A 22,299-nucleotide genomic window follows, 5' to 3' on the forward strand; every position below is an offset into this window, starting at 1 on the left:
GTACTGAGTGGAGAAGTGTGAGGCAATGAAAGGAGAGGTATTATTATTATTATTATTATTATTACTATTAATCCTCCTACTACTGCAATGTAAGAAGTCATGGCATGGTCTAGAGTATAGTTTGCAGCTCTTGACTTCAATTTCTCCTAAGAAAGTTAACACTTAGATAGAAGTCAGAGTATGGCAATTCATATTTATAAAGCAAAACTATGTCTGGCATTGCACATATCAAATGAGATAATGTATGTGGAAGCCCCTGGCCGCCTAAAGCAGTATAGAAAAAGGCAGGTGTTACTATGGCTACTAATACAGTGACTCACCCCATGATCTCTTTTACAATTTTCAGAGCAGGAGATGTACTAAATCCACAATAATTATAGATCAGTTACTTCCAACCATTAGACATATCAGAACTAAAAGAGACTTCAAGACCATCTAATTAATTTTTCTTAGTGAATAAAGAAGGAAAAATCAAAGAAACTTGTCCAAGATGGCACACTTGGTTTGAGGGAGAAAGGGAATAAAAGTTCTCAAACCAATGTTCTCCTACCTCTCAAATCAATGCTCTCTCCAAAGTTAATCTTAAGCAGGAATCCCAGAATCATAGAAAAACCATGGCAGAAGGCTCATTTGCTAGGGTCCAAAAATGATATGCAAAATGAATCTTGGGGACTTAGATGTCTGATTGTGCTGTAGCCTGGAACAACACTGAAGGCTACACAAAGAAACATTCACAGTTCTGAGAGACTGTGGGGAAAGTGAATTTAGGAAGCAACAGAAGCAGACCTGAGAGTCAAGTCTATTTCTTCTCAACTTGGGAAGCTTATTCTGTAATTCTTCCTTGGATTTCCTCAATGGAAATTAAAGTTTCCCTTTACCCATATGGAAACTTAGAATCTGCTCTGAGGATACTCTGACATGGGAGTGTATCCGTTTCCATGAATTCTGCCACCAAAGCCTGGCATTTCTCTTCCAATCACATCACTTTGCTGTCAAGATCAAGTACACTAAGCAGTAGCAGTGACTGGTCATTCTATGCCTCCTTGGGTGTGAGGACTCTTGAGGCTAAAAGCACATTAAGAATAGTCTCATACAATAAGTAACCCATCAGAGGTTTGAAAACCTCCATCTGTCTTGCAGAGTTCTTTAGCTTGTGCCTGAAGCTTTCTGATGACAAAAACACTCCACCCACTCATGTATGTCTGAGTCTGGTGATGTCTTCTCTAATGAGGAGCAGGAATCAGTTTCCCTGCAACTTCCTTTTATTGGTCCTAGATTAACCTTTGGGGGATGCTCAGAACAGATCTATCATCTACTCTCATGGACCTTTGGGTATTTGTGCCTGAGAAATCCAGCCCCATTAAAAGAAATCAAGATGAACCAAAGAGTCCATCAAAACATCAGACTTTCTGATTTTTTTTTTGGAAAAGCAGACTGTCATAACCACGTGCACACAAAAACATCTGAACAAGACAAGTAAGAGGACCCTCGCATATGAATAATGAATAGCATCACCTGTCTTCCATAGACCTCTTTTCCTGTAACTAATATCTGCTCAATAAATAAGTACTTCCATGCAGAAAGTACTTAAAAAGACAAATTGCCCTTCATACAACTGTGCAGCCAGCCACCATTCCTACCTATATCTTCCATTGTTTCGTATACAGTCTTCAACCTACTTATGAATGAAGTACCCATTTCAAGAACTTAGAGCTTGTCAAGAATGTGTCATCTACTTTGGTAGGAGAGGGAAGTCAGACAGTGGGCCACGTCCGGAGGCCAAACCAGGAATTAGTTGCTGCACTCCACATTCACATTCACCGTGGTGGCCAAGTATTCACCCTAAGTCTAATATCACGTTTCTCAAGACATTAATAGTCTTCAAGGTTTTTTTTTTGTTCTTTCTGAAGATATTTTATAAAAAAAGGTTTACATGGAAAAATAATTGTAGAATCCACACAGTTATAAACATAATCATCACTTTTATAAATTATCTGAATTTCCTAGCCTTTGTTATCTAATACTCGGTATATCAAGTAAGACTTCTTTCACTAGATTTTATCTGTCCTAGGCTATATTTTTGTTTTGGTTCTTTCATATACATAAAAAAGTACATATGAGTCAGTGGTAGGGAGTCGGGGGAGTGTAGTGGGAGAAAGGACCCAGAGAGAGAGCTCAGTGATCAAGCCTCTTTCTCTCAGGTCCATGACATGTCCAGGTGGAGTGGCTTCGGTGCAGGTGAGTGGTAGATCTTGTGGAAAGACCTGATCCCTCAGAGCGCTGGCAGGCATTGACAGCATCATTCATCTCCTTGTTGAAGGAGCAGAAGGTGAATTTCTTGAAAGGAGGGGCGATGCTTGGTGTCTCTCCTCCAGCAGCTAAGCATCAACTTATACACAGAGTCAGGGCAAATATCTGGTTGAGGCAGGTAAGTCTTTTGGAAAGAAAGGAAAAGAGAAAGAGAGAACTATGTCTTAATAAAATGAAAAATAAAAGGGAGGGTGTTTACATCACAGCTTGATTTGAACTCACTTTACTTTCTTGATCTCAATAATTGAAATAGATGTGATATTTATGTTTCCTACTCGTTAAGGGTTTCAGCCTGTCTACCTGCCCCTTTCGCTTTACCTTTGTTCTCTCCAATGCTCTGGGCCAAGATTCCCTAACAGAACCTTAGGGAATCTCTGCCTTTATGCAAAAACAGAACTGAAGCAAAAAGAGCTCAAATCATCCACCTATGGTTCACTCACATGAAGTTGTTTCCCAGCTGAGCCAAAAGCTTCAGCTTCCTGAATAAATCTTAGCCAGATTCGGAAACTGGGATGCAGGAAGTGTGTTTCTGTAGCTCCTAACCATAAAGTTTTCTGGGCTTCTTCCTTGTATTGGCCCCATTAAGAAGAGATTCAATTTCTACTTTATAATACACACCAACATTGATGGGTTTAGGACTGAATTCTAACCTAGGACTCTGAAACTGCTGGATACTATTTCTACACTAAGATGCTACTGTGGGTTCTCAGGTCATCTCTGCTGCCTGAGAAGCCTGAGGACCCAGCTTTCCCTAAGTCATGGGAAGCTTCGATGGCTTTGCCCAGTAAAGCAAAGTCCTTCTAGGAAGAGAAAGTCCAGGTTACATCTGTCCATTTCTGGAAATACAAGGCTAGAAACTTTGCAAGTCAATCCAAACCACAGCCATTTCTTATACTAAAATATATTTGAACAAATACCAATAAGTCCCTAATTCCCTTTTAATCTTACTCTTTTTTTAACCAGGAAGACAAGCCAGAGAATATAAATCAAGACATTGATTGAAGATGTAGGACATTCTTTTCTGCTACCTTTGTGACAGGAGTCTGACATGAACCTCTATGAATCCATTTACAAGAATCAATAGGTTGACCAATAGATACAGCAGAGATGCCTAGAGAATGTCTTTCACATTAGCTGGATAATCATCTAGATAACTCATCATCCAACTCAGGCCTACCCCCTATTAAATTAGGACATTCCTTTCTTCCTCCTCCCATCCTCAACATTTCTTACCTGCCTCCCTTGGTCTCGGAAAAACTCTCCAGTATTCTCGATAACCTGTTCATCTGACAGCTGGGAATAAGGCTGCTCCTGGCAGAAGGTGAAAGTCTCCCACAGAGTCACCCCAAAGGCCCACACATCACTTGCTGTAGTGAATTTTCCCTGTTTAAGTAAAAAGAAAAAGAAAGAAGTGAGAGAATGGGAATTAGAACAACTCATGCCCTCATGAGAGCAGGTCATATTTTCATAATGAAGTTATTCCCTCTTCCCTTCCCAAGGGGAAGGAATGCTGAAACCGCCAAGGTATTCATGAAGGTATCAGGAAGCAGGCCATTCTTCATGATCTCAGCTATATTTCCCTTTTCTTGGAGATGAGGCTCAAACACTGCAAGGATTATAGCCATCATCCATCTGACTCTCCAACTGAGTGTCACAGGGTCACCTTTTAAGCTCTAGGGTAGCTTTGGGGAAAATGCCTCTTGGAAAGCCAAACTTTGAACAGGAAGTCAACTGTCATTATACTAGAGAAAGAGCAATGGGCCTGGAGAGGAATCTGGTTGGAGTCCCTGGGGGGGAATCCAAGACTCTCATTATCTTGTTCAGTGATAATCAGTCTTTAAAAATAGATGTTACCAAATGATAGCAATGAGATTCAGATGTCATTAGGGTACCTTAAATGCTCACACATTTTCTATTCCATTCAGACAATGAAACTGCTAGTAGAGGATATTAATTTTTAGATCAGAAAAATGACACAGTTTTACTAAATTGCCATGATTGGTTAATGAGACCCTTAATAATGGAAAAAGTGGGATTTAAACCCAGGTCCCCTTTATTTTAGGCCAATATATCTTTTTCATGATAATGCACTAGTTGGGGGAATGAAGGTGCTATATTTTTTAGGTTATTGCATTTTGCATTTTAATACAATATAATGCCATTTTTACTATAGTTAAAATTAAACATTTTAGTGATAGATATTAAGTTTGTCAAATACAGTATTTGAATAGAATATGGAAAATAAATGGTAGTATTATTTTTATATTTTTCAGTTACTAATTCTATGAAATTGGCATTTCTACATTTCCCAGAATAAATCTTCCTTTCCAAGAACTCTTGAAAAACATTGACAACTTTGCTTAAAATTTTATGAAGATTTGATGTACCACAATATTAAATGTAAAACTTGACAAATCTTTTTAATTTCCTATCTGCCAACACAAGTAGCCTACCTCCAATGGTGTTTCTTATTCACCCACTCATTATTGTAGGGAATCTAAAGCACTATAAAGAAATATGATTGATACACTGATGCAAAACTGATTTTATAATTAGAGCTTAAAGCTAGTTAGATATCATTTTAATTATACTTTTATGCAAAGGAGTTGCCACTCAACAAAGCAGCTATGCAACTTGATTGATGTCACCCCTTTATTCATTCTCCCCCAACACTCCCAACCCCAACCTTCCCCTCACTTTTCTTAATTTTGTAGGATATGCACTGAATATCCCCCTAATATGTCATTTTAATACTACATAAAATCTTTAGATAGACTAGAGCAATGCTTAGTTACATTAGAAACCTGTAAATATAGCAGTATGCGTGTCTTGACAAAAGACTATTGTAAAGACTGGGGAGCAGTACTGAGCTTTGAACTCAGAACCTCACACTATCTAGGCAGGCACTCTACCACTTGAGCCAGAAAGGCAGCCTCTTCTGGTTTAGTTACCTTTCATTTAGGGTCTTAAACTATTTTTTGTCTGGGTCAGTCCAAACCACAATTCTCCTTACAGTTTCTGCATAGTTGGAATGACAGGGGCATGACATCATACCCAGATTCTTGTTGCAGTTGGGTTTGGTTTCAGTCTCATTAGCCAGAATTTTTCCTGGGCAAATATTCAATTATTATCCTTCTGATTTTTCACCTTTTACCTTGATGGGGTTACAGGCATGAGCCACTTACCCTGGATCATCATAGTTTTTAAAACTGGTTTATTCCATAAATTATTCTTACTAGTAGGAAATTGGAAAGCCTATGAGTATATTTATATTAAGTTATAGAGACATTTTTAGTTTTCAGAATATATCACACAATGGAATAGTATGTGATCATTAAAATAATGTTTCCAAAGAACATTTAGTGACATTAGAAGTAGCAAAATGTCCAATGCCCAACGTATGATACTGTAACCTCTCTGTACATCAGTTTGATAATAAAAATTTGAGGAAAAAAAATAAATAAATAAATAAAAGAAGTAGTAAAATGTTAAGTGAAAGATAAAGATATGTAACACAATTTGTATGTAATTATGTAATATAAATTTCATACAGAAACATATGCATAATAATAAAACGATCCTGTTAAGCCAGAGAAAATAATCCAGGTCTATGGCGTTTTCTTCCAGCTACTTGGAATTTGTCCCCACCTGGCTCCTCGTGGCTCCGTCCACCTCCATTGCCTGAATGGAGCTTCCCAGTGCCCGAACTCACCAGCAGAATGCTCTCCCAAGACATCCAGCGGATAGGCAGCACCGCACGGCCCTGGATCCGGTAGTAATCCCCACTATACAGGTTTCTGCTCATTCCGAAGTCAGCTATCTTGATGGTGTAGTTCTTACCCACCAGGCAGTTCCGTGTAGCCAGGTCTCGATGGACGAAATTAAGAGAAGAAAGGTACTTCATGCCAGAGGCGATCTGGGTAGCCATAAACTTCAGGTTAGCATAGCTGAGAAAACAGATAAGAAAAAAAAAAGAAAGAAAGAAACAGGAACCCATGAAGAGTACACACTGTAAAGTTGTGGAAACCTTAATGTATGTATCCTTGATGAATCCCTTTGCGCTCCTCCAAAGCAACGAGGAATGGCAGGGTTCCCCGATTTCCATGTTGGGAATCCCAGGTTACTCGCATGACCACAGGAAAGAAACAAAACCTGGCTGATTTACCTGACGGTGGCTTTGCTAGAGCAAGAGGTGGGGGGCTCGTGGCGGGAAAGAAACTGATTGAGGTCTCCATTCTCCATGTACTCCGTGATCATGCAGAGAGGGTCGTCGGTGATGCACACGGCTAAGAGACGGATGATGTTTGGGTCCTTGAGCCGGGACATGATTTTTATCTCCTTAAGAAAATCATTCCTTCAGAGGACACAGAGATAGATAAAGCCAGAGGTTGCCAGAGTCCAAACAAGAGAGAAAGTGCACACAGTGAATGCCTATTCCTATCCACTACACCAAGCCTTCCTTCCCCTTGGGTAACCTTGGAAAGGACAGAAAGACGGGTACCCACAGCAGTCTTACCCTACTCCTCCTGGGGCATGATGACCCCTTATTCAATGTGATGGGGGGGGGGTTGTTTTTGTCAGTTATTGGGCTTGGACTCAGGGCCTGTGCACTGTCCCTGAGCCTCTTTGTGCTCAAGGTTAGCATTCTAACACTGGAGCCACAGCTCCACTTCTGGCTTTTGAGTGGTTAATTGGAGATAAGAGTCTCACAGGGACTTTTCTGCCCAGGCAGGCTTTGAACTGCAATCCTCAGATGTGATGAGATCTGCAATCTGTCAGATCCCTGAGTAGCTAGGATTACAGGTGTGAGCCATTGGTCAATGCCCAGCTGAGGTGATGTATTTTTGAGAACAGCCATGACTGACTCACATTTGCATCCCTGGTATGTAACATGCCTGCTGTAAAAAATGCACGTAATATTGGTGGAATCAAATACATGTTGCTTAAAACTCCTTGGCAAAATGAAACTTATCATTGAGGATGCAGTCTTAAGTGCGTGAGGGTATTTATCGTTTTTTAAAAAGCTACAGAATCATGCTGTTAATAAAACAATGAGTCTTTCAGCAAAGTAGATAAACATGCTCTGATAATTTTCCACTTCTTTACTTCCTAGGTATATGTGTGTATATGTGTATGCATACATAGATATGTCTGTATGTGTGTATATGTGCATATATGTATATGAATATGTATAATGAACTCTAGAATTTAATCACAACAAAATTTAGTAGTTTGTTTAAAAAGAGCTGTTTACTGTGGCTCAAGTGGCAGAGTGCTAGCCTTGAGCGGGAAGAAGCCAGGGACAGTGCTCAGGCCCTGAGTCCAAGGCCCAGGACTGGCCAAAAAAAAAAAAAAAGAGCTGTTTAAAGGCTATTGTAGTAGAGCAAGGCTATTTCAAAATAATTCACTTAGCCAATAAAGGCTGCTTACTTGCTAGAATAACAGCAGCCCTTCAACCACACCGTAGTAATATTTATGTTAAATCACCAGCCCACATTCCCTAAATTACTGAAACATATTAGTTATATGTCTCCTGTAGTTTTTATAGGAGCTCTGCACTGGGAGCCCTACTATGACCGTGGAGTCCTTATTCTACATCTCTTCTTTTTTGCTTTTCTATTAGCTTCAGTGGCATTAAAGGGCTCAGAGCCTATACCATCCATCACTGCAAAAAAGGGTGGGCACAGGTGGAGTCCAGCAAATCTCACTAACCAAAACACTAGATAAAGACTTGTCATATCTCCTGCATGTTTTTCTCCTTGCCTCTGTTTCCAACCATCTGCTACTATTAATACAAAGAGTATGACATTTCTCTACAGCACCCAGAGACCATCATTCATTTATTCAGGCTAAAATTCTCAATTAAAATGTGAAAACCTCCACAGTTCCAATCCCTTGACCTTCTCTCTTCTTCGTTTTATATCCTGTTGATTGGAAGCTGTTTAATGAAACCTATTGCCATCCTGGGAATTCATAATAATTGGGGGAATAAGAACAATTAGTTACTCTCATTATGAATTATCAGTGAGAAATCAAAACGACACAAATGGGAAGATGCATATGTTATCCAGATGTGCGGGTCTCTCAGGGACACAAAACAAGCAGCTTTCAAACAGCATGCCTCTCTGGGTGAGGATGAACTCACCATTACTGTAATGGAAAGGTTGTCAGACAACGGAGTGTGGCTGGAAACTGCAATTTATGTAGTAAAGGATCCAAGAGATTATTACCCAGGTTGGAAAACTGCTAAAAGACTGTGGATCATTTTGCTTTGAGGTCCATGGTTATATTTCCAAATAGAGGTAGCTTCTCATTTGAGGGGTTGCTGAACATAAAAGAAAAGGATCAGAAAAGAGAAAAAAAGGGATGGGTAAGTAGACAGGCAAAAAAAGGAGAGCAGAAAAGGACTGGCAAGGGATATGCATATGATGTGAAAAGTCTTTGGAAAAGAAGGTAATGACATGGAGGCATATGTCTGTGGAATGACTGAAGAAGTCCAGACTGCTGTGTGTGTTGGAAAGGACAGTGCTCCGCAGAGAGAGTTAGAAAGAAAATGCATGGCAAATGCAATAGAAATGCACATTGGTGTGTGAGAGAGATGGGGGGAAAAAGGAGTTCTGGCTCCATGAGAGAGAAATAAAACATAGCAATAGAAGGGTGAGGCAGCTCACAGACCTTCTCATATCAAAAGGAAACTAATATGTTAGAAATTTCCAGGAATGAATGAAGTAAAGGAAATATTTTAAATGCAGACCTGGCATTCTTGTTGGCATCTGCTCGGAGCATTTTCACAGCCACCAGGACAGGCTGGTTGGCACTGACATCTAGGGCAAACTCTTTGTCTTTGAATTTTTCCATTCCCTCCACTTCACAGAGATGAACCTAGACAAAAGTCATGGAGTCTCAGCATCATCATTTCTCCTGAAGGGGGCTCAGTACATTTGCTGGGCATTGCCTAGAAATAAACTAATTCTTACAACTCAGGCAAAATAATCAAAAGACCAAAAAGAAGCTATGTGTAACATATCTTTGGCTGAAATAATTGATGGAAGTATAAGTAATAGTAAAGTGTCTACCTAATAACATGTTATTGTCTTATAAAAGAAATAAAGATTGACTGGGACATTAAGTAAAGAAATGAGTAAATTAATATCGTAGTATTGTATTAAGCACATCCTCACTCCACAATATCATCCAGTACAAATGCTTGAATCTTCCCTTGAAAAAGTTCAATTACTAAATCACATAAAAAATAGTCAGCTTCCCCTGTTAACCACTCAGTGTGCAGTTACCAGACCTGCTTGAGAGGAGAAGAACTGACCCATACAGAAACCAGTAACATACTCCTATGAAAGCAAGTATTATATTTGAGATTTAGGCAGTAGCATTGAAGAGCTCCTATAAGTCATCTTAAGTCATAACTTAACAGATGGCTCTGAGTTCTACAAGTGACTGATATGGAAAATAAAGTAATATTTCCTGTGCCCCTCTGAGAGGAGTTGAGAAGACTCCTCCTTATCTTAGTGGCAATTCACTCCCTAGAAACAAGTTCTGGGAGCAAAGGGAGGGGTGAGCTTGTTGTTTGTTTTCTAAATCCCCTTAAAAGAAAAAAAAAGGACAAGTGATTTCAAGTAATAGATTGTTCCTGGACAATTCATAAAAGATGATCGCATCTTGTGAGCTCCACCCTCAGCAACATACTCAGAACACTTTTTGAAATCACTAGAAATTCTGTGGAATGTTTGAATCAAATGACTTCCCTGGCTTTAAAAACACCCTGTTGAAAAAGCAAAAGTCCCCAAGAACTCCACAGCTACTTGAAAAACATGAGATTGATCTAAGACTAGTTATGCAAAGGACAATGCACAAAAAGACATGTGGAGACAGGTCACTTGTGAATTCACTCCTGGAAGAGATACTTGGCGCTGCTAACCATTTTTACCCACTCACTTCCTTCACGCTGGGAGGGACTGGAGATCTCACTCACAGGGTCAGACTCACCTCCCCAAACTGGCCTTCTCCCAGCTTCTCCTTGAAAGTCAAAAGCTTCCTGGGGAACTCTTCCACAGCCACATCTTTTCCTGAGAGGAGATCCATGGTAACAGCAGGCACGGAATAGGTGTTGCCTCCTGTGACTCCTTGGAGATTCACTATGTCAGCCTCTGCATAGTGGGGCACCCCATCAGGTCCGCTGGGTTGGACTGGCTTCACAACACTACTGCAGCCTGGAGGATACAGGTAGTGAGTGGTTTTCCAGGGGCATCTTTGGATACATTGTTAAAGAAGGATAATCTGAGAGGAGGGCTAGAACATGCCCTGGAGATAGCCTAACCTCTTTTGCGACATTCTTACTTGAAGAACAGTGTTCCTTTTTCTAGAAACCGGCCACAGTGACATTTCCGGCTTTTTCTGAGTAGTTCATTGGAGATAAAAGTCTCACTAACTTTCCTGCCAGTGATCTTCAGATCTCAGCCTCCTGAGAAGCTAGGATTACAGGTATGAGCCACTAGTGCATAGTTTGGTATTTTTCATTGTTGTTGTTTTGCTTTGTTTTTGAAACAAGTTCTCAGTAACTTTGCTTAATCAGATTTAGAATTTATGATCCTCAACCTCTTGAGGAGCTGAGATTATAGGTGCATATCACAACACTTGACTTTGTTTCTCTTTTTTTCTCCTGATCCATAATCATTAAGGACTTTCCTGGCTAATCTTATAAAATGCTGTGTCTTGGTTTCTTCCTCAAATTCCAGCCCACTATGTTGTTATCCTCACCTGGCTCTTCCTCCCCCGGTGCAAATTCTGGAAGCTTTCTTATCAGCCTAGATGGCTCCTGGTAGTCAGGGCGAAGGGGAAAGATGCGATCGTAAGTTGAGTTGGACTCCTGTTCGCTTGGTGACGAGGAGCGGTTATTGTTGAACATACTGGACTCGCTTGGGAGGGAAAGGCTGACTGTCATTTCATCATCCAACATCCTGCGGGAAGCCTGGAAGAGAAGATTGATAGATAGAAAGACACCATAGCACAAAAGGGACCATTATTTCCTCTCCTTTTGAAACCTAATCCTTTCACTCTGTTTACTCCCACGAACTCTACAGGTGATACAATGTAGACTGCCTCTGTGTCGATGAAGCTTAGAAAAATCCTTTGTTTCTTCAAGGCAGACACACAACATCCTGTCCCTTTCCTGTCCAGCACCTCCTCACCTTCTCTAGCATTTTCTGCCAAAATTGTCTCCAGAGGATGATGACAATGATAGCCAGGAGGATGAAGATGATTGCTACCAAGCAGCCAATTAGGATCCGGGTGTTGCTGTCATCCACTTTAAGCATTGGATCTATGACCAAGATGAGAGAAAAGATATTATAAAATCACAGAGACACAGACCCTTCTCCAAGGATATCTCCAGAAGATGCCACCGTTGATTTTTCTGCCTCTTGACCTTGCCACTATTTTGTTTCTTTTCTCCTATATCCTGCAATACTCTATCTCTCCACACCTCAGATAGGGTAATGAAACTTTTTTCTGTTTTTAAAATGTGTTCCCAAATCACCAAGACCTGAATCTGCAGATTCCTACTAATTTCACCCCACAGAGAGCCAGTGAGAAATGAATTGTACTCTCCTCACTTTTTGAGACAAGCCCAGGTTGCTGAAACGCCTCTTTGCAGATACTCGGTCATATCTGTTTCCCAGATTGCAGGCTGACTCTCTGAAGCAAATAATTCACTTTTACATATTAACCTCCTGTTAGAGTTTAATCCCCTGCATTTTGTTTCAGAGACTTCTTCCCAGTCATTGAGCTCTTCATGATGGATCTTATTTAGAAATGGCCTTTACCCTATCTCTGTCTAAAGCTTCTAGATCACTCATGTAGCAATTGGAACACTCTTGATTCTGTCTCAAAGTTGTGCTCCTAACTTTGGAGGTGGGCTGTCCTGCCTTTCCAGGGATTCTCTTCGTCCAAAGCCATCTGGAATGAAGCCACCACACAGGTAGGCAGGCCTTTGCAAATCTTCAACCTGCTTCCCTCTCTGGAATATGCACCAACTTAAGGTTAGGAATCATACATACCATAGGTTGTAGGTGCCATGGGGGAGGTGGGCAGGGCTCCAGAGTTGTTATACATTGCCGTATCTGTCGCAGAACAAGAGCAAGTCACAACTGGGGAGAAGACAGCCAGGTGATGAAGTATCTTATGTCAGTTCCTCACGAAGACATTGTGAAATCAATATGCTGACAGCCTTTTTTGTTCTCTTCATTCCTTCCTCTCCTTCCTTCCTTCATTTTTTCCCTCCTTCCTCCCTTTTTATCTTTTTTTTTTTTTTTTTTTTTTGACCAGTCCTGGGCCTTGGACTCAGGGCCTGAGCACCATCCCTGGCTTCTTCCCGCTCAAGGCTAGCAGAAAGGCTAGCACTCTGCCACCTGAGCCACAGCGCCCCTTCTGGCCATTTTCCATATATATATATGTGGTGCTGGGGAATCGAACTGAGAGCTTCATGTGTAGGAGGCAAGCACTCTTGCCACTAGGCCATATTCCCAGCCCAACCTTTTTATCATTTTTTCTTTCTTCTTTTTTTTAAGTGATACTGGAGTTTGAACTCAGAGCCTTACAAAGCTGGCACAGTACTGCTGAGCCATGCATCTAGTCCTGGAAGGGTTTGCCCTTTCTTTCAGAATAGGGTCTTGATTCCCAGACAGGAATGTGCCTGGACCACAATCTGTGTACGTTTAAGTTTTCCTATCATTTCTGGCATGACAAGTACACAGCAAAAAGTTCAGCTTTCTTCTATGGATAGAAATGGAGTCTCTTGGACTTTTCCTGCCTGGGCTGGCTTCAAACTGTAATACTCCCATTCTCAGCCTCTTGAGAAGCTAGAATTACAGGCATGAGCAACCAGTGCCTAGCTCTGACATCTGCTTCACTGAAAACCCAGTCACTGGTTAAATGAAATCTCCCACGCTTTTTTCCTTTCTCCTATCTAGCCTCAAATGGCTCTCCTTTGATCTCCTTCTCCCAAGTAATTGGGACTACAGGCCTGAGCCACTGGATCTGGCTGGCCCTTGGTTTGATTATTATACAAAGTATACACTAGTCAAAACAGCACACCATACTCCATAAACATGAAAAATGGAATTATAAATATATAATCATTCATATAAGTAAGAGAGAGCAACTTTTTCTTTACAATTTTTTTTGCTTCAGATATTAGATGCTAGATGTTACAGTGCAGAAAGTTAAGAAATGGTTCAGAGGATGTGACCATACATAATTGTATAAAGTATGCATGAAAAGCAGGACCCCAACTCAGCAAAATGTAAAAAGAACATATTGGATAGCAAACCTTAATGAAATGCACTATTTAGGCAAAAGTTAACAAAGGAGGAAATAAAACCTATGATAACTTTTCTATAAAGAGACAACCACCTGCAATCAGAAAATCACTAAAAGTAGGACAATCTAATATTTCATCTCCATGACAAGGTTCAACATAAAGTAAGCAGTAAGTATTGACAAGCATAAAACTTGGACTTGAATCTAATCGCCTTGTAGCTATAACTTGTAATCTGTAGAAATAACAGATATTAGAAGTCTTTTCTAGACAAATGTATACAGAAGTCAAGTAAGTATTCACTTCCATTCTCATCCATGCTCCTCTGTAATTAAAATCCTAGACACACAAAGGATGTTTTTCCTGTCTGCCAATAAGAAGCCATCGGTAAAACCCGAGTTCTCTCAGAGACCTGTCAGTGAGCAGCTTTGATACTTGCCTTCTTCCATCATCACCCTGCTCCCACTTCCCCTGTGGAGCCCCAGGCTTCCTACCTGACTGGAAGGTGATCTCACTGAACATCATCCATGTGTCAGCAAAGTGGTATTGACATTTGATGGCACTGGCCATTCGGTTGTGGAGAGGTACAGTGACAAACCGAGCACTGGGGTTGACATCATCCAGGACAAGAGGGAAGGAGACTGCATTCGGCTCCCATTCATTGGCTTCAGAGCGGAAGTAGCACTGGACCTCCTTAAAGATCTTCACACCCTTAGCAAACATGTTATTGCAATGGACCTGGCAAAGAAAAGGGCACATGAGTGACAGCTTGAGCCTGCTGAGCTGCATACAACGTGGCCCAAGCTAACCCAGTGGAGTTCTAGACGTGCCAGTTTCTCTGAGCATCACCCTATCTGAATGGTGGGTACTCTGTAGTTTTCTGAATCTTCTCTTGTAGAGACTTCATAGCAGCAGTGATACTTCAGTGGGTTTAAAAAACTTGGGCTGTAGGGGCTGGGAATATGGCCTAGTGGCAAGAGAGCTTGCCCCGTATACATGAAGCCCTGGGTTCGATTCCCCAGCACCACGTATATATACAGAAAATGGCCAGAAGTGGCACTGTGGCTCAAGTGGCAGAGTGCTAGCCTTGAACACAAAGAAGCCAGGGACAGTGCTCAGGCCCTGAGTCCAAGGCCCGGGACTGGAAAAAAAAAAAATTGGGCTGCAAGTGTAGTTACTATGTAATTATGTATGCTGGCCACCGCCCTTCATGGTGCTAAGCAGAAACACCCTGGGCTGGTAAACAGGGAGTGAACTAGCATCCTTCTAGGTCCTTCTTGTTCCTGAACTCTGTTTTCTGCAACCCTTACAACCACAATTGCTATCTACCCACATTTGAGTTACTCTGATCTGAAGTAGGAGGCAGACTGCTGCCTACTTCATCCTAGAAATGTTCCAAAGCCAGATGGTCTCATTTCAACAGAGCTAGGTAAGAAACCTGAAAGAATTTAACAAAACTAATATAGTTTCATCTTTCTTTATATGAACTCACTTCAAAGGACAAAAATCAGTGGGGGGTTTTGTTGTTACTGGTTTATTTTTTTTTAATTCAGCCAGAGACTTATTTAGTTCTCTTAATTAAATTTAATTTAGGTAAAGTCAAGTCATTCTGAAGAGGGCATTTCATCTTCATCATTAATAATTTCTAAGAAAATATAGAAGCCTTTGAGAAGGTAACCATCATCATCTTGCCTAGTTCTATGACCCCTTCATGTTTTGCACCAGGTGCAAAGATGATACAACAGCCCTGTGTAACACCTGTGCTTCACAATCCACAAAAAAAAAAAAGCGTGGATGTCTGTAAGTGACTAAGAACTCATCCAATAACATTTCCTCTCACTCAATCTTATGTGGGAGGTGGCTCTTTCTTGGCCACTATCCCTTGGATTTAATTGCATTACAGGTTGGAGAGATCTAGAAATTTCACATTTCTTTTTTGTAATGTGTTGCTTAGGCCCTGAATTATAATCCTTTAATTGTCTTCAATACCCTCCTGTAGTTTCTGGATAGTCAATCAATCACTAACATACAAAATTAATGTTACCTGAGGTAATGGCAATAATGATGATACAAACTTATTAACTGTATGTTATTTTTATGTAGCTGTGACCAAAACATGTAGGAAACAATGTAAAGGAGACAAGATTTCTTTGAGCTCATGGTTTCCTGGTGTTATGTACTTAAACTTCTAGAACATCATGGTGGTGAAAGGAAGACTGGTCGTTTATGATGGACAGGAAGAAGAAGGCAAGAAGGGAACTAGGGACCAGATATAGACTTCAAAGGCATGTACCCAATGATCTACATTCTCCCAATAGATACCACCTCTTAAACTTTGGAGTACCTTCCAATATAATACCACCAGCTGGGAACTAAACATTCAACATATGATCCTATGTGAAGTATTTAATCATCGAGCCCTGTCAGTCCATCCCTAGACTCCAAATGTTTGTGGTCGTTTTGTAGCACAAAATGTACTTAGTTCATCTCCAAGAGTGCCCCAACTCTTCATAGTTCCAACATAGTTTGAAAGCCTAAGTCCTGAATCTTTCCTGAGACTCGAAGCGATCCCTGAGCTATGAGGAAAAAAGTTAACATACTTCTAAGATTCAATGTTACAGAAATATTCCCTTTCCATCCTGAAAGAGAGAAACAAGAAAATAGCAATGAAAGATTAGACCAGAGCAAGACCAGAGCCCAGCAGGATAACAATAAATCCTGTAGCTGCAGTCTAGCAACCGGGGCACAGGGTATCATGACGTGACCTCCAAAGGGCCTGGACATGCCTACCTACTTAGCCTTGCCATTTGCAGCCCACTCTCTCTTGCACTGGCTCCACACACTGACTGCAGCTTTTCTCAGCAGATGTTCCACATGCCTGGCTTGTCCAACATCCTGGGCTCTCTGCCACAGCTCAGACTTCACCTCCACAGCCACATACATCACCCTCATCACGGCTTCCACAGGGATCCTGACTCTCCCTCACAATGTCTAGATTCCTAGATCTTCCCTTGGAATCTATGACTCTGTGACTTTGGCATTCTGTATGCCTACAATACTAGCATCCTGGAGATGATGCCAAGACACCGTCCCCCCGCCTCCCGCCACCAGGTTCAAGCAGTAACCAAACCCAGAAGCTATCATAGCTTCTGGTTGCTTGGGTAGCTGAACCCAAGGAAAGCTCTTTGCTAGTCAGTTCTGACTGCACGGTGCTCCATAAACACGCTCTTCTGTTTTTAAAGTGAGTTTACAATGTTAAATCCTAGAGTTTATGATGGGCAGAAGTCTGGCCATTTTCTGAAATACCTTCAAGGCATCTTTCTTCTCATCCCAATACAAAGCACTTGCTTATTTTCTGTGGTACTGGGGTTTTAATTCAGGGCCTTATACTTGGTAGGCCACACCTTTTTTTTTTTTTTGGTACTGTTTGTTTTTTGAGATAGGGCCATCCTTCCATACATAGTGGGAGTGACAAGTATATACCACCAAACCTAACTATTGGCTGGGGAGGGGTCCTGAGTAGCTAGAATTACCAGTATAAACCATCATAAACAGGTCAAATTTAACTTCTTCTAATTTTCCTGTACTGAATTTGAACTCAGGCCTCACAAATGCTAAGCAGATACCCTATGGCTAAGCCACACCTCCAGCTCTTGATTGATTGATTGATGATTGATTGACTGATTGATTTTTGTTGGTCAAGGGGCTTGAATTCAGGGCCTGTCCATGAACTTTTTTGCTCTAGTCTACTGCTTTTCTACTTTGAGCCACAGCTCCACTTCTGGTTTTGTGGTGGTGAATTGGAGATAAGAGTCTCATAGACTTCCCTGCCTGGTCTGGCTTTGAACTTTGATCCTCACTTCTTAGCCTCCTAAGTAGCTAGTATTCTAGGCATGAGCCATCAGTGCCCAGCTCAACTTATTTTTAATAGCACTAATATCTTTAACAACCATGCTTTCCTAATATGCAACTTAAAGCATGTTCTTCTTCTAGACGAACTACATGTTTTTAAATCTTTCTCTTAGGCTTTTTACTCCTGATTCTCACTGTAAGCTTGATTAAAAGCAGCCAGCAATAACCATTCCACAGCCTGAATGTTATTATAATGTCTTGAAATTTCCTGCAACCAGTTAATTAGTTCATTCCTTTTATATTCATTCTCACTCAATGACTCAGGAAATGGAAAAAAAATATAAACAAATTATTTGCCAGATTGTAACCAGAATGGCCTCTAGTCAAGTTCCCAATAGAATCTTCATTTCCATGTATTAACTCTACTATGGGCATTTCCATTGGCACTCTGTTCTGAACTCCCATAAGAATCCCTCATTACATTCCGATGATAGCATCCTCCGCTTTCTCTAGCCCACTTATCCAAACTTCTCCAGATTCTTCCCACAAAACAATTCCAAAGACTTAAAAACCACATGGTCTGATTTAGTCACAGTGACAGCCCCACTTCTCTGGCACTAATTTTGTGTGTATGAGTGTGTGTGTGTATGTGTGTGTGTGTTGCTTTTACATAGCTGTGAGAAAATACCTTAGAGAGCAACTGAAAGAAGAAAAGATGTGTGTGTGTGTGTGTGTGTGTGTGTGTGTGTGTGTGTGTGTGCGTGGCTTCAGAGAGCTCAGTCCATATTGCTTGGCCAGTGAACTTGAGCAGAGCATCATGAGGGTGACAGCATGTGAAGGGGGAAGCTCTTCACTTTATGGTGGACAGGAAGCAGAAAGTGAGAAAGGAACACATGATCTATTTCCTAAAGTACTATTGACTAATGTTTCCAGAACTTCTCAAAATAGTACTACCATCTGGAAACCAAGCATTCAGTTTATAAACCTAAACAATGACTAAAGACCAGACCAGACTAGATCTATCTTAATAATAGCTCTAGTAGAGCTATTAGAGATTGTTAAAATAAATTCTACCTCAACTCTTCATTTACTAATGAATTACTGGTACTCAAAGTGGTTTGTCTTGCCTACAAGGATTTTTCAACAGGACTCAGTCTAGAGCTCTGGACTTCTAGTCCAATACATTTTCCACATATTATGCCATGCATAAATGTAGCAAATCATTTTAACTTTTCCATTTAGATTTTTGTCCAGATGTTTTATTGATGAAAACATAGGCTAATGCCTTCCTTGGAGTGAATTACTTGTTCTGTTTTATTGAATAAAAGTCAATAGAGTAAGGGTAAGAAAAAAAATCAAAGAAATACCATCTACAACTTCAATAGATTTTTCAGATGTTTTTGAAATCTGCAAACTATTGGATAAGTGTCTTGTGGGGAAAGTCATAATCTTTCTAACAGATGTCTTGGGAATTCTTCTGGAATGCAGATAAATAGGATTTCATTCCCATATGGTCTTACATATTTATTTAATAAAGCAACACATTTTCAAATAACTAATATATGTTGATGGTGTATTTTAACCACAATTCAAAGGAGAAGATGAGTGGTACTTTACCTAGGGGGAAAATACTTTCAGAAGGTCTCAGTATACGGAAACTCAGCTTTTCTACTTTCTATTTATCTAGAAAAAATGAGATGTTCTGGAGACACATTTGTCCTTGAGAACGCTGTCTTGAATCTGCTCTTCAGAGGTCCTAAGTGCCTTGTCACTGCAGTCTTGACTGTGATTAACTAGTTAAACAGAAACTTAGTGATTGGAGAAGGTCAAGTTTATTAGTTAAATATTAAAACTTTACAGATATGGTAAAATGCAATTTGTTATTTATTTGACTAGCTACTCTCTCAGTATATATTTGTGAAATTTTATATTTGTGTGTGTATATGTTTTTTTCTTAGGTACATGTGGACATACACATTATATAGGAAAATGAAACTGTTACTTTTGCTTATATTTTTGTTCCTATGCACATTTCCTTTCTTCTCCCTCTCCCCTCAAAAAGAACTAAGTGACTAATGGGTTGCCCATAGTCATGTGTTACATTTTACAACTATAAAAGAAAGATCCATCCTTGAAAAATAAACTACCAGATTTGGAGACGTGTTGATACAACTGTTCTTAGCTTAAATGTTTGTTCATTTAACTAATAGCTGTTCAACTGAATAAGAGATATCATCATTCTGGTATCTGAGAATAATGAGACCTGAATTTTTAAGCCTCATTTGCATAGGAAATTATAAATTTTGCCATCAGAACCCTTGATAATAGCACAAATGTCCTTCTTTCAGGTCCCTTGCTACTTTACATACATCCTTTGTTACCTTCTCCACTGAACAGCAAATTGTCCCAAAACAGAGATCACTTCTTATTTACCACTTTACATTCAAACATAGCACACTGCTGTGTATGTTCCAATGACTACTCATAAATATTAACAAATAAAAATAAAAGATGCATTCTAGGAATTAACAATGAAGCTAAGCAGTGAGTATAAACAGAGGGAGAGTCACTAATTCTGTAGTCATCATCCAACAATTAATGGGGAAAAAGCAAACCATAAATCATGTGTAGAGTCAAATTCATTCACCACTCTTTCTTAAGGCTTATATTAGGGTCTCATGTTTTCTCCCTCAACCAGTAACAGTTAATAGTGAAATGGGTGAGACCCTGAGACTTCCTTCTTCCATTCGCCTATGTCCGTATTTACTATGGTCCATCATGAAACAGTTTTAAGATGTTTTCCTAACCTTTGCCTTCCATCCAACTACTCAACAAAACTGATTTAGTCTCTCTGAACTGGTCTGCAATAAGTTGATAAAATAACTACTGTGCTAATTGAATAGATATATTTGGGTCTGGTATTGAGAAGAAAAGAAAGAAAATGTTGAGAACTACTAATCTGGTCTATACTGCCTTGTTTAGAGTTTTTTACAAATGAAGAAACAAGCCCTTAGAAGTAAAGTGACTTTGAAATGTACATAATGGGATAGTAGTGAGCTACATACTTGAAACTAATTGGGTTCATAGCTTATGACTTGAACTTACTCAGCCCATGGTTTTTTTTTCTAGCATGTCTTTCCTCTCCTACACTATGGTTTTGGCTTGCTTGAAAAAGAGTTACCTACCACACCTAAATCTACTGACCTTCATGGTAGTAAAGTTCCTGATGCGGTCAAATTCAAACATGATCTCAATGTAGCCATTAGTGGCACTCTCATTCCGCCAGCCCACGTAGTCGTAGCCAGGCCACACGTGGTATTCATGGGTCTGGGTGAAATCATCCAGGCCAGACACCCCGTCTGTCAATTGTCCCAGCCCTTCAGTCATGCTGCTCAGGCAAAGAAAAGAGAAGGAAAGGAGAAAATAACTAGGAGTTAATCACACATTCAAGAAAGAGTGTTCATCATACTGCGTTACCTTGGGTTTATGAAAGCTCATTATCTTGGAGGCTGAGGATTATGAAAAATCAAATCAACTTTTTAGTAGTGGGTCATTTGTCTTACACTTATAATTAGTAATTTCATATAAATAAGCTTCATAAAACATTCAAAACATACCATTTTAGTTAGCATTTTACGTTCTATAATTTATCATATCCTGGCCTATTCTTATATGCTAACATAATGACTCAATATTGTCAAGCATGCTTAATGAAGTCATTCATTAATGAGTCAATAAATGAACAGATAGGATGAACACCATAGTAAATAGTGCCACTTGCTCCACCACTAAATTAATGCTGGAAATTCTTCAGACTCTTCTTTGGCTGTATGTTGTCATTGTTCAGAGAAACCAATCAGTCTTTTTATACCCTTATCTCCAACAACTCAATTGAACTGAAGGCACAAACCAAAATCTCTACCAAATTTAATTACAAATTTATAATTAATTTTAAATAAATATATAGACTGCTAGACCAATGGAGTAAAATGCATGATAATTGCACAAAAATCTCAGGTAGTCGATCTAATTTTCATTTCTACCTTGTCAGCCTGTTCCATTTTTGAACCTGAGACTATTTTGCCTCTTTGGAGTTTTTCTGAGTACTAGATAGGATGTAAGTGTATCCACATTGATTCGACTGTGAGAAGAACATAAAGTGGTCTTCTTTCTTTGTAGAGAGTGACAGCTTGAGATTACATGGTGTGAGAGAGAGTCTATCTCTTTGTCTTCAAGCTCTGGAGGATATGCTAGGAGTCTCCCAAAAGAAAAGATTGGAATAGCCACCCATTTGCAATATTGACTGTAATCTCTGAAGTTTATAGCCAGAACTAACAGTATGTATAAGATTTGTGAATTGTTAAAAAAAAGAAAAGAAAGAAAGAAAAAGGAATGATCAGAAGTGAATGTACCAATTCTCCAAATATATATGCATATATATACATATATATTCATTAAATATGTTCGGCAAATTATAAAAATATAACTGGCCTTTTCCACAGTGACCAGAGCCTGGATCTCCCTTTCAAGTTTTTCCATCTTTTTTCTCTTTCTAGAGATCAGAAGGCCCAGGAGGACATACATTTACTTGCAATAAATATAGTTCCTGTTGTCCCCAGAAAATAGATGCCATGAAAGTCTTATGCGAAACAATGCAAATTAAGAGAAATAATTATTACTTTCTCCATGGTCAAAAGGAAGTCAAATGGAGAATAAACAAGGAAATGTACTGAATATAATTCAGAAGTATATATTTGAATGACTTAATTACCAAAGTTACCCCTATGATTTTTTTAAATAAAAAAATG

At 39.7% G+C, this 22,299-nt stretch overlaps 1 protein-coding gene across 3 annotated transcripts in view; it reads right to left on the reverse strand.

Moving 5' to 3' along the window:
• Positions 1-1,425: 1,425 nt before the first annotated feature.
• Ddr2 (discoidin domain receptor tyrosine kinase 2) overlaps positions 1,426-22,299 on the reverse strand; it is a 115,090-nt gene continuing 94,216 nt past the window's right edge. For all 3 annotated transcript variants that reach the window (XM_048356573.1, XM_048356572.1, XM_048356571.1), the window contains 11 exons: positions 20,696-20,879; positions 14,134-14,377; positions 12,381-12,443; positions 11,514-11,644; positions 11,083-11,293; positions 10,312-10,535; positions 9,065-9,192; positions 6,476-6,664; positions 6,023-6,257; positions 3,544-3,693; positions 1,426-2,434 (listed from right to left, as the gene is read on the reverse strand). In XM_048356573.1, the coding sequence (XP_048212530.1) occupies positions 2,300-2,434; positions 3,544-3,693; positions 6,023-6,257; positions 6,476-6,664; positions 9,065-9,192; positions 10,312-10,535; positions 11,083-11,293; positions 11,514-11,644; positions 12,381-12,443; positions 14,134-14,377; positions 20,696-20,879 (1,894 nt within the window). In that variant the 3' untranslated portion in view covers positions 1,426-2,299. The remainder of the gene's footprint in view (positions 2,435-3,543; positions 3,694-6,022; positions 6,258-6,475; positions 6,665-9,064; positions 9,193-10,311; positions 10,536-11,082; positions 11,294-11,513; positions 11,645-12,380; positions 12,444-14,133; positions 14,378-20,695; positions 20,880-22,299) is intronic.

The sequence above is a fragment of the Perognathus longimembris genome, chromosome 11, assembly GCF_023159225.1.
Source record: "Perognathus longimembris pacificus isolate PPM17 chromosome 11, ASM2315922v1, whole genome shotgun sequence".
Classification (NCBI taxonomy): Eukaryota; Metazoa; Chordata; class Mammalia; order Rodentia; family Heteromyidae; genus Perognathus; species Perognathus longimembris.